This window comes from Chiloscyllium plagiosum, chromosome 50 (assembly GCF_004010195.1).
Source record: "Chiloscyllium plagiosum isolate BGI_BamShark_2017 chromosome 50, ASM401019v2, whole genome shotgun sequence".
NCBI lineage: Eukaryota > Metazoa > Chordata > Chondrichthyes > Orectolobiformes > Hemiscylliidae > Chiloscyllium > Chiloscyllium plagiosum.
In genome coordinates, this window is record NC_057759.1 from 6,232,262 (window position 1) to 6,246,808 (window position 14,547).

At 46.0% G+C, this 14,547-nt stretch overlaps 1 protein-coding gene and 1 pseudogene across 1 annotated transcript; both read left to right on the forward strand.

Annotated features, from left to right (window-relative positions):
• Nucleotides 1–1,927: 1,927 nt before the first annotated feature.
• LOC122544527 (histone H1.10-like) lies at nucleotides 1,928–3,030 on the forward strand. Its single transcript, XM_043683837.1, has one exon. The coding sequence runs from the start codon at nucleotides 2,154–2,156 to the stop codon at nucleotides 2,853–2,855; it is 702 nt and encodes a 233-aa protein (XP_043539772.1). The 5' UTR covers nucleotides 1,928–2,153; the 3' UTR covers nucleotides 2,856–3,030.
• A 989-nt stretch (nucleotides 3,031–4,019) lies between these two features.
• On the forward strand, nucleotides 4,020–4,983 carry LOC122544627 (annotated as a pseudogene).
• Nucleotides 4,984–14,547: the final 9,564 nt, after the last annotated feature.

The window sequence follows — 14,547 nt, forward strand, 5'->3', positions numbered from 1 at the left end:
TAAAAATGACACAACACCAGGTTATAGTCCAACAGTTTTATTTGGAAGTACAAACTTTCGGAGTGCTGCTCCTCCGTCAGGTGTCTATGCTCTGAATGCTTGTACTTCCAAATAAACCTGTTGGAGTATAACCTGGTATTGTCATTTTTAACTTTGCACACCCCAGTCCAACACCAGCACCTCCACATTATTATGAATGATTTGGATGTAAGGTTGCAGGTAAGTTAGTTAGTAAGTAAGTTTGCAGATTACACAAAAATTGGAGGTGTAGTGGACTGCAAAGAAGGCTACCTCAGAATACAACAGGATCTTGATCAGATGGGCTACTGGACCCAGGAGTGGCATATTGAGTTCAATTTAAATCAATATGATGTGCTGCAATTTTGAAAGGCAAATCAGGGCAGGACCTACACACTTAATATTAAGGTCCTGTGGAATGTTGCTGAACAAAGAGACTTTGGAATGCAGGTTCATTGTTCCTTGAAAGTGGAGTTATAGTTAGATAGGATAGCAAGAAGGCATTTGAAATGTTTTCCTTTACTGGTTAGAACTTTGAGTATGTGACTTAAGAGAACATGTTGTGGGTGTACAGAATATTGGTTATGCCACTTTTGGAATATTATGTGCAATTCTGGTCTCTCTCCTATAAAAAGGATGTTGTGAAACTTGAAACGGCTATTCAAGATCATTTTTGGTCCAAAGAAAAGGCCTACAATTTGGGAAGAAATATAGCAAGACAGGAAGGCTGCAAACAGATCAAAATTTAGCAAATGACAGCGAAAAGAACAAATGAAGAAAAGAGTAATGCTGCAGAAGCCATTTAAAAAAAACTGCTAAAACACCAATACATGTGTAAAGAGAGAAATAAACATAAATAGGTTGGTAAAGAGGACCACATGTCACTTACAACATTAAAGAGGGGAGTTCAAAATGGGGAACAAAAACATCTCAAAAATCACGAACATACTGTTGTTCTCTGTTCACAAATATTAACACAACTAACACAACAGTAATGTTGGGGAATTTAGTGAGTGGGAAATACTGAACCAAATCAGTATTATTTGGGAAATGATGTTGGGACAATGGATTGGGTTGAAGGTTGTGAAACACCAGACATTGATCATCTGCGCCCAGACTATTTAATGTAGTGGATGCAGTAGTGGTCATGTTCCAAGATTCTATCGGCTCTGCAATAATTTACACAGATTAGGGGCTAGCGAGTGTAAGCAATCCAATGGAAAAGGGAGGTAGGTATAAAACTGGGAACTATAGACCAGTCAGCCTGCAGGGAAAAAATCAAAATGAAAGCTTCAATTGCGAAGCATTTGACAAAACAGTATTCAGGATCTGCTAGACTCAGCATGGACTTGAACGCCCTGTTCCAGTGCATACTGTTCTGTCTTCCAAGCTTGACAAACCGACTGGCCATCTTTGAGGATGTAAACAGTAGAGCTGATGATAATGTAACAGTTACTGAGGAGAAAATAACCAAGAAACTCCCTGGACAACGCAGCAAAAGCTGAAAGGAGGAGAAAGTCTATCCTTCCACACTTACATTTGGTGATATTTCTGGCGTGTGACTGTGTGAGTGTGAATATTGTGTCAGAGAGACTCGGAAAAGGGCGGATGGTTAGTCTAACGTAACTGTGTTTGTGTGTCCGCTAATATTATGATATTTCCAAGTTTCTCTTATTTAACTCAAAAATATTTTGAATTCAAGTTATCGCCCTGCTCCCCTTCTAAACCCCAAATGTAGATTTGAAGGTAATATATTTGTTAGTTTCAAGATTGGCACTAAAAGTAGTGACAATGTCACCGTTCACCTCAGAAAGCGCGATCAGTACAGCAGCAAAATGCGTTTAACTCGACAATGGAGCCGCCTATTCGAGTGAAAATTTTTCGGCCGTAAAGCTTGCAGTATCAGGATCAGGAGCGATCGAGCCCGGCTCTTTGGAGATGCGGAATTTCAGAGGAATCGGGGAGTTTCGGCCGTTCGAGAAACACAGAGAGGCAGCAGGAGCAGGGAGCTGACGGCGGGTTGTCCCTGCGCCGTCCGCTCGCTGCCTTGAAGTTGCTCAGTGCCGCCGCCAACAGCTTCATTGCTGACCCAGTTCAGACTGATCCAGAAAGAGATTCAGCGCAGAGTTCTCAACATGAGCGACAGTGCAGCCGCCGAAACGGCTCCTCCAGCCTCCGCTCCCACCAAAGCCAAGGCTCCCAAGAAGAAGGCAGCGGCTCCCAGGAAAAAAACACCCGGTCCCGGATTAGGAGAGATGATACTGAAGGTTGTCGGGGATATCAAGGATCGCAAAGGGGCGTCTCTGTCCGCTGTAAAGAAGGCGCTGGATAGAAGCGGAATCGATGTGGGAAAGCGAAAGGCACAGATCAAGATGAGTATCAGGAGGTGCCTGACGAACGGCTCCCTTGTTCTGGTCAAGGGCCATGGCGTCTCCGGCTCCTTCAAACTCCCAAAGAATCCAGTCAAGGCAAAAGCGGGAAAGAAGGCGGGAACATCAGCGGCCGCCAAGAAATCGGCCGTGAAGAAATCACCGGCCAAAAAGGCGACAGCGAATAAATTCCAGGCCAAGAAAGCGACAGCCAAGAAATCCCCAGCCAAGAAAGCGACAGCCAAGAAATCCCAGGCTAAGAAAGCGACCGTCAAGAAATCCCCAGCCAAGAAAGCGAGCGGCAAGAAGACGGCACCGCCAAAGAAAGCGGTGAGCAAAGCAGCGCCAAAGAAACGCACTCCCGTGAAGAATGTGAAAAAGATCAAGGGTCCTAAACCCCTCAGCAAACCGGCTAAAAGCAAGGCCAAGCCCAAAGCGAAAGTGACCAAGACAGCAGCAAAGAAATGAACCAGTCAGTGTAATATACACCCATCTGAACCCAAAGGCTCTTATCAGAGCCACCCACTTGTCTCAGGGAAGAGCTGAGCCCGGATCCAATGTACACGAGAACCCGGACTACAAATCTTCTCACAAACTTTGTCTTCGGGCTAATTACAATCGAGGTAATTTTAAAAATAACAGACAAAATGAGATTCTGTCCTTTAATCGGTGTACACTAATTTTAAATTGGCGGGGTTGTTTAGATTGATTCACGGCCGGTACAAGTTCGGTTGTTCAGTTTGTCTGGGCTATTTTAAACCCCGCCTTTCCTCCCGCCTGTTACAGACAGACCGGTGTGGCCTCCTCTATATTGGGGAGACAGGCCGCCTACTTGCGGAGCGATTCAGAGAGCACCTCTGGGCCACCCGGACGAACCAACCCAACCACCCTGTAGCACAGCATTTCAACACCCCCTCCCACTCCACCGAGGATATGCAGGTCATTGGACTCATCCACCGCCAAACCACAACAACCCGACGGTCGGAGGAGGAGCGTCTTATCTTCCGACTGGGAACCCTCCAACCACAGGGGATGAACTTGGACTTCACCAGTTTCTTCATCCCCCCTCCCCCCAACTTGTCTCAGCCGAATCCCTCCAGCCCGGCACCGCCGTCCTGACCTGCAGTCTTCTTCTTGACCTCTCCGCCTCCATCCTACTCCGACCTATCACCCTCACCTTGACCTCTTTCCACCTAGCACATTTCCAACGCCCCTCCTCCAAGCCCCTCCTCCCTACCTTTTATCTTCTCCTGCTGAACACTCTCTGCTCATTCCTGAAGAAGGGCATGTGCCCGAAACGACGAATCTTCTGTTCCCTAGATGCTGCCTGACCTGCTGTGCTGTTCCAGCAATAAAGTTTCAACTTTGATATGCAGCAAGACCTAACTTGGAGATGTTGGTAGTGGACTGTGGTGGACAAAGATAAAAATCACACAACACCAGGTTATAGTCCAACAGGTTTATTTGGAAACACTAGCTTTCAAGGCACTGCTTCTTCATTAGGTGGTTGTGGAGAATAAGGTCATAAAACAGCATTTATATCCAAATGAGTACAGTGTCATGGAGATGTGATGATACATTAAACAATTTAAGATAAATTTAGGATGGGATGTGTTGGTTTCTGTTCTTTGGTATGTAAATCCCAGAACTTCTTTAATCCACCGGAGGGAAAGCTCCCCGCAAGCAGCTGGCGACCAAAGCGGCCCGCAAGAGCGCTCCGGCCACGGGCGGAGTGAAGAAGCCTCATCGCTACAGGCCCGGCACGGTGGCTCTGCGGGAGATCCGCCGCTACCAGAAATCCACCGAGCTGCTGATCCGCAAACTGCCCTTCCAGCGCCTGGTGCGAGAGATCGCTCAGGACTTCAAGACCGACCTGCGCTTCCAGAGCTCGGCGGTGATGGCCCTGCAGGAGGCCAGCGAGGCTTACCTGGTGGGGCTGTTTGAGGACACCAACCTGTGCGCCATCCACGCCAAGCGGGTCAACCATCATGCCAAAGACATCCAGCTGGCCCGCCGGATCCGCGGGGAGCGCGCCTAAACGGAGCCTGGCCGGCCCTGCACATTCACCCCGGGAGAGAGAGAAACACAACGGCTCTTTTCAGAGCCACTAAACTATCCAGAGAGAGCGGGAAACGATAGGGGACCTGAGAGCATAACAGTAATTTGCTCTTGCCGCACTAAGTCAATTCTGTTGTTAGTAAATATACTTTGAATCTAACCTAGCCGGGGGAGGTAGTTGGAAAACACACGGCTTTCAGCGGCAGTGATTAGAACATTGCGATGTAATTTTTACACAATATATTAGGTAGGGAAGTGTTAATTCCAGATGAAATCTCCTTTCTCCTCATTGTCTCCCTTGGTCTTGCCACCAGCTGTAACAAGATGATCATTGCTGAGAAAACAGGCGGGAAAAAGGGCGCCAAATCATCAACCGTTTTCTTTCAAATTTGAAAATCCCGCCACGATGTAGATCAGAGAAGGCAATTTTATTAAAAAAAGCAATGCATTCGTACCTCGTCGTTAATTTGCTTTTCGATGATAAAAGTACAATTCTCACAATTTTTCTTTTGGGTAATGGGTCCAGGAGCTATTTAAAGGATTCAAGATTCTCTTTCGAGGGAAGGTTCAGACTCGATGGGCCGAATGCCCTCAATCAGCCCTGTCAGGATTTCATGAACGTTCTTTGCCGGGAGCGCGTTGCTAACGAACACCGCCCTTAGATATTATTTTAATATCGTGCTCCCTTATTGCAGAAGCTCCACATTAACGATTCCAATCCGGCAAATGTTCTGGTTTGATCTCGGTTTATTTTGAAAGCTTCTAACCGACAGCAGAAAACCTCATTTACATCATTCAATCATCATTCCCACCCAACAGAACCCGCACGGAGTTTTGGAAATAAAAAAAAATCAGTGTGTAATGTATCTACCCGTGGATCTGTAAGAAAAGGGGCATTTCTTTTGTTTCCCGGGGTGATACTCAGGGCTAACATCCCAACCGCGGCTTGCAGCTCCTGGAATAATCAAATATTAGAGAGTAACTTGAGCAAACAGAGAGAGAGAAAAAATCACCGGTGTTTAATATGCTCCCAAGAGGCAGGGAGTAGAGAGGGCACGTTCTCTTTTGCAGCCAGCGCCAAATCATCATCAACTTTCTCTCCCATTCGAAGAGCCCGCCGATTTACAAACAACGGAGTATGTTTGCATTGAAAAAGAGGACGTTGTTCAGAGGAGAATCCATCAATACTTGTTAATTCGATTACAAATATATACTTCAGAATATGAGGTAAAAACAATGACTGCAGATGCTGGACCCAGTCCCCCTCCCCCGAAGTCAACACCACAAGTCCCGGCACCGGAAGCTTCCAATGCTCCAGCCTCTGGCAGGGAGGTGGGTGAGCGTCCAGCCGGCCAGAAGGCACTGAAGAAGACGCGATGCGTCAGGCCCGCCCACGGGGAGACCACCCTATCTCGAAATACCTCATATTTCAACAGTGGCCTAACCAATGTCATGTACAGCTGCAAGGTGACCTCCCAACAACTGTACTCAATACTGAATGTGTTTGAGTAATTGTCAACCTAAGTCTGCCAGGTTCTGCTATGTGAATATGAGAATTTACGTTTTAACAGTCCCTGTCAGTTTTTGCTTCATGAATGTTTTGTTTAGTTAAGAACCCTTCCCGGTCAGGCTCTGTAATGTAAATGTGAGTGCATTTGTCAATGTTTGCATGACAGATTTTCTTTTGTGAACATGTGGTTATCAATTTTCCCTGGTAGTTTCTGCTCTGTGAATATGAAAATGTAGTTATTAATCTCGAAATGAAAACCAAAAGAACTGCAGATGCTGGAAATCAGAAACTAAAACAAATTGTTGGAAAAGCTCAGCAGGTCTGACAGAGTCTGTGGACAGAAATCAGAGTTAAGATTTCCAGTCTAGTACCCCATCCTGTTAAGAGATGCTAGTCAGGAAAATATTAGATTTTCTGAAGAAGATAGGGTATGTTAAAGGGTAAGGGAGTAAATGGTGGATGGATATAGAATCCAAAGAGAGGGAAGAACAGTTGAACAGATAAACTAGTGGATCAGTCAAATGAGGATAGTAATAGCTATTAATAGAGACTGTTAGTGAGTTTTGGTGTACAATAGAAGACGCTATGATAACACTGCATGGTGAGAGAGGTTTTGGGTAATGATACGGGAGAGCTCTAGCTCTAAAGATGTAGAATTCAGTATTGAGTCCAGAAGGCTGTCGAGTTCCCAAGCAGAAAATGAGGTGCTGTTTTTCCAGCTTGCACTGAACTTTGCTGGAGCACTGCAGCAAGCCTGAGACAGAGATGTTGGCCAGGGTACAGGGTGGTGTGTTGAAGTGGCATGCTACTAGAAGCTCAAGGACATTTTTTTCTGGACAGAATGTAAGTGTTCTGCACAGTGGACACCCAATGTACATTCATTTTCCCCAGCACAGAGAAGACCAAATGGTAGCTAGGAAAATGCACACAATCAGTTCCAAGGAAGGGTCACTAGACCTCAAATGTTAAGTCTGATTTCCCTTCACCAATGCTGCCAAACCTGTGGATTTTCCAGCAATTTTTGTTATTAATTTCTACCTGTCAGTTTCTGTGCTGTAAACATGTGCATCAAACTGTACATGTCAATTTATGTGATATGAAACGGAGTGTTATTAATCTGTTCCAGTAAGTTTTGTTGATGAGAATGTGGTTATCAGTCTTCCTCTGAAATGTCCTGCTATGTGCACATGTACATAATTGACCAATCTGTCCCTGTTATGTTCTGCTCTGGGTATCTCGGGATGGAGTTATGAATCTGTATCTGTCAGCATCTTATAAATAAATGTGCAAATGCATTAAGCAGACTGTGGTTGCCAGTGTTTGCTAAGTGAACAAATGGTGTGTGTGTGTGTGTGTATGCGCGCGCACACGCGTGTATATTTATGTATCATTCTCTCCCTTTCAGTTTCTGCAGAGTGAATATGAGACAGCAGCTATCAATCTACACCTGTCAGATTCTGTTGTGTCCACGAGAGTTTTGGAATTGATCTATACTTGTCAGTTCCTGCTGTGTGACTGAGAGAGTGAAGTACGGAATCAGTACCAACTACTTTCAACTCTTTTATGTATGAAAGTTGCTTAATTCTCTGGCAGCCAATAATATTCTAAGATTCGATTCCAGCCCTGGGCGACTGTCTGCGTGGTGTTTGCACATTCTCCCCGTGTCTATGTGGGTATCCTCTGGGTGCCCCGGTTTCCTCCCACAGTCCAAAGAAGGGGTTAGGTGAATTGGCCATGCTAAATTGCCCATAGTGTTTAGGGATGTATGGGTTAGGTGCATTAGTCAGGGGTAAATGTAGAGTGATAAGGGAATGGCTCTGGTTGAGATAATCATCAGAGGGTCGGTGTAGACTTGCCAGGCTGAACGTTCTGTTTTGAAATTGTATGGATTCTAATTCTAAATAAAAGACGCTCCCTGAAAGTTTCTACTAGATGAATTATTAAATATAAATTGATTAGTTATTAATCTCTCCCCATCAGTTTCTTAATTGATAATGTATGAATGCATTTATCAATCCGAATCTGCCATTTTTTGTAATATGAATATGGGAGTACAGTTACTATTCTATGCCTGGAGACATAGGATTGGAGGCTCGGAAACTTCGGGAAATGTATATTAATATCTTGAAAAATATTTGATATCAGTCCACATGCCAAAACAGGTGGTGTTTGGGATGTTAAAAAAAAACAAAGGTGTATCAAACTCTCAGACCTTATCAAGTATAACCCATGATGTTGTAGGGAGCTATATTGGTAATTTGAATAAATAATATTGTTTTCTTACTTTTTTTTAGAATAACTCATAGGGAGGGTCAATCTACCCCTATCAGTTGTTGCAATATGAATGTGTGACTGTGGTTATAAATCTGTACCTGTCAGTTTCTATGTTGGTGCTGTTTCTGCAATGTGAATGAGAGTATAATTATCAGTCTCTAGCTGTCAGCTTCTCCAACATCTATATGTGATGTTAGTTATGGAGGTGAACCTCTGTTAGTTTCTGTCATATGAATGAGTGAGTGTCATCATCAATCTGTCCGAGTTACTGCAATGTGAATGGGTGAGAGCAGATATCAAGCTGTAAATGTTTCTGCCATGTGAATATGAGTTGAATATAAGTGTAGTTGTCAGGCTTTGTCAAACTGAATATTGTTATACTTGTCAGATTCTGCTGTGCTTTATGCAATAAGAAACTGAGTGTTATTGCTAATCTGTCCCTGTCCATTTCTGCTTTGTGGATATGATACATTTGTTATCAAACGTTCTCTGTCAGTAACTACCTCTGTCAGTCATTACCTCTGTCAGTCGCTACCTCTGTCAGGGTGTATTTACTAATTTGTTCCTGTCAGTTTCAGCTCTGTGTATTTAAGTATGCTGTTATTAATCTGTAACTCTGTGTCTGCCACGTGAATGTGTGAGTGCATTTAATCTATCAGCTTCTGTGTTGTGAATATGTGAACATGCTGACTAATTTATACCTGCCAGTTCTGATATGTAAATATCATCCTCAATTTCTCCTTGTCTATTTCTCCTATATATGTTACAGTGTACAGTTAGCAATCTGTATATGAATGTTTCTGCAATGTGAACATCAGAATATAGTCACCAATCTGACTGCTCTGTAAATGTAGAAGTACAGTCATCAAACTGTACATGGCAGCTTCTGCTTTGTGACTCTGAATTTAGATATTAATCTTTGCCTGTCAACTTCAGCTATGTGAATGTGTGAGTGCATTTATCAGTATGTACTTGTTAGTTTCTGCTCAGTGCATTTGATTTGAGTTATGGATTGTGTCATGGAAATTAAAGGGTTTTCCAACTCCAAAAGTGCAGACTCGAACTGGCAGGAATGATACCATAGGCTGCTCTTCAGGATGTCATCAGTTTTTCTTCAATGCATAGCTACGTACTTTTGTGAATAATGTTGAGAAATAGATAAGTGTTACATTCCTTTGGTCGTGGACTTTCATGTCTACCCTATCTAATCCTCTGATCATCTTGAATGTCTCTATCAAATCTGGTCTTAGCCTTCTTTTTGCCAATGAGAACAGGTTCAAGTCTCTCAGCCTTTCCTCATAAGACCTTCCCTCCAGACTAGGCAACATCATGGTAAATCTCCTCCACACCTTTTCCAATGCTTCCACATCCTTCCCAAAATATGGGAACCAGAACTGTACACAACATTCCAAGTGTGGCCGCATCTGCGTTTTATATAGTTGCAGCATGATATTGCAGTTCCGGAACTCAATCCCTCTACGAATGAAACCTGACACATCGTATGCCTTCTCAACAGCATTATCCACCTGGGTGGCAACTTTGAGGGATCTCTGTACATGGACTCCAAGATCCCTCTGCACATCCACCCTACCAAGAATCTTTCCATCGACCCAGTACTCTGCTTTCCTGTTATTCTTCCCAAAGTGCATCACCTCACATTTAGCTGCATTGAACTCCATTTGCCCACCTCTCAGCCCAATTCTGTAGTTTATCCAAGTCCTCCTGCAACCTGTAACATTCTTCCACACTATCTACTACTCCACCGACTTTAGTGTCATCTACAAATTTACGAATCCGTCCACCTATGCCTGCATCTAAGTCATTCATAAAAAAAATCACAAACAGCAGTGGTCCCAAAACAGATCCTTGTGGCACACCACTAGTAAACGGACTGCAGGCTGAATATTTTCCATCAACCACCATTCGCTGCCTTCTTTCAGAAAGCCAGTTTCTAATCCAAACTGCTAAATCACCCTCAATTCCATGCCTCTACATTTTCTCCAAAAGCCTACCATGTGGAACCTTATCAAAGGCTTTACTGAAGTCCATGTATACCACATCAACTGCCCTACCCTCATCTACATGCTTGGTCACCTTCTCAAAAAACTCAACGAGGTTTGTGAGACATGACCTGCCCTTGACGAAATCATGTTGACGATCTGAAATCAAATTGATGCTTGCTAGATTATTATAAATCTTGTCTCTTATAAACCTTTACAAACCTTTTCCTACAACAGATGTAAGGCTCACTGGTCTATAATTACCTGGGTCATCTCTACTGCCCTTCTTGAACAAGGGCACAACATTTGCAATCCTCCAGTCCTCTCTAACCAAATCTGTAGACAATGACGACTCAAATATCAAAGCCAAAGGCTTGGCTATCTCCTCCCTAGTTTCCCAGGGAATCCTCTGATAAATCCCATCCGGCCCAAGGGACTTGTGTACTTTCACTCCTTCTAGAATTGATAACACCTGTTTGTAACTAACCTCGATCCTTTCTAGTCTAATATTTCGTACCTCATTCTTCTCCTCTACAATATTCTCCTTTTCCTGAGTGAAAACCGATGAGGAATGTTCATTTAGCACCTCTCTGATCTTCACAGGGTCCACACTCAACTTCCCACTTCTGTCATTTATTGGTCCTATTCCTACCCTAATCATCCTTTTATTCCTCACATACCTATGGAAAGCTTTAGGTTCTCCTTTATTCTATTTGCTAAAGACTGCTCGTGTACTCTCTTTGCTCTTCTTAACTCTCTCTTTAAATCCTTCCTAGCTGACCTGTAACTCTCCATCGCCTCATCTGAACCATCTTGCCTCATCAACACATAAGCCTCCATCTTCTTCGTAACAAGAGATGCAATTTCCCTACCTTATCGCTTCCTTCATGCCTGACAGGGACATCTCTTTCAAGGACACGCAATATCTGTTCCTTAAACCAGCTCCACATTTCCATTGTCTGCATTCCCTGCATTTTGCTACCCCATTCTATGCATCCTAATTGCCCCGCATTATAATTGCCCTTGCCCCATCAATAACTCTTGACCTGTAGCATGTACCTATCACTTTCATCGCTAAACTAAACGTAACTGAATTATAGTCACTCTCTCCAAAGTGCTCCCCTCTTGCCGGCCCTTCGACATACTGTGTTAGGAAACCCTCCTGTTGACATTGGACGAAGACTGATCCATCCGACGTACAGGAGTTATAGCATTTCCAGTCAGTGTTGAGGAAGTTAAAGTCCTCCATAATAACCATCCTGTTCTGTTCACTCCTACCTAGAATAATTTTGCTAATCCTCTCTTCCACCTCCCTGGAACTCTGCGGAGGCCTATAAAAAATTCCAAGCAGTGTGACCTCTCCTGTTTCTAACCTCAGTCCACATTACGTCAGCAGACAAGACCTCATCAAAAATTCTCTCAGCCACCGTTATACTATCCTTGACTAACAAGGCCATGCCTCCCTCTCTTTTACCGCCTTGCCTGTTCTTAATGAAAGATCTAAAATCTGGAACCTGCAACATCCATTCCTCACCCTGCTCTATCCAGGTCTCTGAAATGGCCACAACATCAAAGTCCCAGGTACCTATCCATGCTGCAAGCTCACCTACCTTATTTCGGATATTTCTGGCGTTGAAGTAAACACACTTCAAATCACTTCGCTGTCTGCCAGCGCATTCCTGTGACCCTGAAATCATGTCCCTCCTACTCTCATCCTCCTGTGCAATGCAACTACACCTCCGGTTCCCATTCCCCTGCTGAGCTAGTTTAAACCCACCCGAATAGCACCAGCAAATTTCCCACCCAGGATATTACCCCTCTGGTTCAAGTGAAGACCATCCTGTTTGTACAAGTCCCAGCTTCCCCAGAATGAGCCCCAATTATCCAAGAACCTGAAACCCTCCCTCCTACACCATCCTTGTAGCCACGTGTTCAGCTGATAACTCTCCCTATTCTTTGTCTCGCTATCACGTGGCACGTGTTCCAGCTCTCAGCTTCCACCCTAGCTCCCCGAAATACTGCCTTACATCCTTATCCCTCTTTCCACCTATGCCGTTATTACCTACATGGACAACGACTTGAGGCTGGTCACCCTCTCCCTTCAGGACCCCGAAGATATGATCCGAGACATCACGGACCCTGGCACCTGGGAGGCAACACACCAACTGTGAGTCTCTCTCACTCTCAACAAACCTTCTATCTGAGCCTCTAACTATTGAGTCCCCAATGACGAACACGCTCCTCCTTCTCTTGTGCAACAGGGACAGGCTCTGTACCAGAGACCTGGGCCCCCTGAACACCACTGGTTAGTCGCCCCCCTTAACAGTATCCAATATGTATACATGTTTTTCAGGTAATGACCACAGGGGATCCGTCACTGACTGCTTTCCCCCTCCTTCCAACAGTCACCCAGCTTTCTTCGTGCCTAATGAGTCATTTTTCAGCTGTTTCTATTTCTTGAAGTTACACTTTAACACTTGATCAGTCCAGACCTACCATTCAGGGTGGGATATGAACGGTAAACATCACCCCAGGCAAACGAGATAGAAACTTGTCCCCATCTTTGAGTACGGGGAGCAGATGCCTCTTACGATTGTCGGTTTGCGTCTTTAGTTCTATGCCTGGTCGACTCGAACCTGGGTCCCTGACGCTATTTTGTCCGATTGCAGATTACTATAAATGAGGCTTTCTGTTGCCGGCGAGAGATTTTCAAAATGAAGCGAGATCAAACCAGAGCAGCTGCAAGACTGGGATAGCAAATGTAGAGCGTTTGCTGATGTCAGAACTAGTGCACAAAGGCTGGGCGATATTAAAATATTGTCTAAAGACGATTAATATGCTCACCCGGAAGAACGTTCTGTGATGTTTAATCAGCATACCGGAGTGTTTTTGAAATGTGAAATGAAGAGATTAATTGCATATTGCAGTTCTTGGCGCTTTCTTTGTGTTTCTGCCTGTTCTTCAGGTCCAGAAAAGAAAAAAAATAGTAGAAAGAGACAGATGCAGTTAGGCAAATGGATGAGCGAGAGAGATTGTATGAAGTATGATTTGGAGATGCCGGTGTTGGACTGGGGTGTACCCTATCCCGACACCTAGCCCACGACCTGCCCTGCCCCAACGATGCCCCTGCGGCCGTGCCAGCGTCGACCTGGCGCGGGAACCCTGACCCCCAAACCCGTACCTGACCCTGGCCCTACTGACACCACATCCCGTTAGAGAAACCCCTGGGGCATCAACACCTGCCCCTGGCGCTGCAACACCTAGCACGGGGGCCCCCGAGCCCAGCCACACCCTAGCACTAACCTGGGGGAAACCACCGCTGCCACACCTCCTTCAGCGACCTCTGGGCCCCCGGAGAGGGAACTGGGCCCCGTCCCCGCCCGCCCTCACCTGATAAACCAGGGGCGGGTCAGGAAGTGACACGGCTGTCCCTCCCCACCCTGGCCATGCCCCCTGTATTCCCCCAGCCAATCGTATTCCGGGAAAAGCTGGGGGGGGGGGGGGGTACCTCGGGCCCCATGACCACCAAGGTGGGAGGGCAGGGGAAGACCCATAAATTCCCCACTGTCTTTCTGGGGAAGAGGCGTCGGCCCTTGGAGGGGAGAGACACTCCAGCGGCCCCTCCCCTCCCCAGGGGACAGGCCAACGGTGCCTCTCGACTCTCCTGCACCGCGGCCCAACCTACCCGAAACTCCCAGGGGCTGCAGCAGGGCCTCCTGCCTCAACTCCTCCGGCCCCTGGGGAGGACTATAATAACCACGCGGGCCGTGGTGCAGGCGACAACGGAGGACCCTCTGCTGGGTTGTAGAGGGGAGGAATGTGTTATTCTCACTCCTCCCTCCCAGACTGTTTTTCCGGGGGCCTTGGCCCTGGGGGAGGACCTTTTCCCCGAGGAGCCGGGCGTCCCTGTGTCGGGAGAGGAGCGGGGCCCTGAGCCTCTGCTGCCCGACGACCCGAACGCGGGGCGTTCCGGGAAGGGTTGCGTCGAGGAAGGTACCGCCGGTGACCCTGGGGGTAGGGTCTGTATCAGTGGTGCTGGAAGAGCACAGCAATTCAGGCAGCATCCGAGGACGGGCAAAAGCCCTTCATCAGGAAAGGGAACTGGGCCCCTTCCCCGCCCGCCCTCACCTGATAAACCAGGGGCAGGACAGGAAGTGACACGGCTGTCCCTCCCCACCCTGGCCACGCCCCCTGTATTCCCCCAGCCAATCGTATTCCGGGAAAAGCTGGGGGGGGTACTTGATGAAGGGCTTTTGCCCGAAACGTCGATTTTGCCTGTCCTCGGATGCTGCCTGAATTGCTGTGCTCTTTCAGCACC

What these genes read in the sequence shown, in the direction of transcription:
- LOC122544527 (XM_043683837.1), top strand. Translation starts at nt 2,154, where the DNA reads ATGAGCGACAGTGCAGCCGCCGAAACGGCTCCTCCAGCCTCCGCTCCC.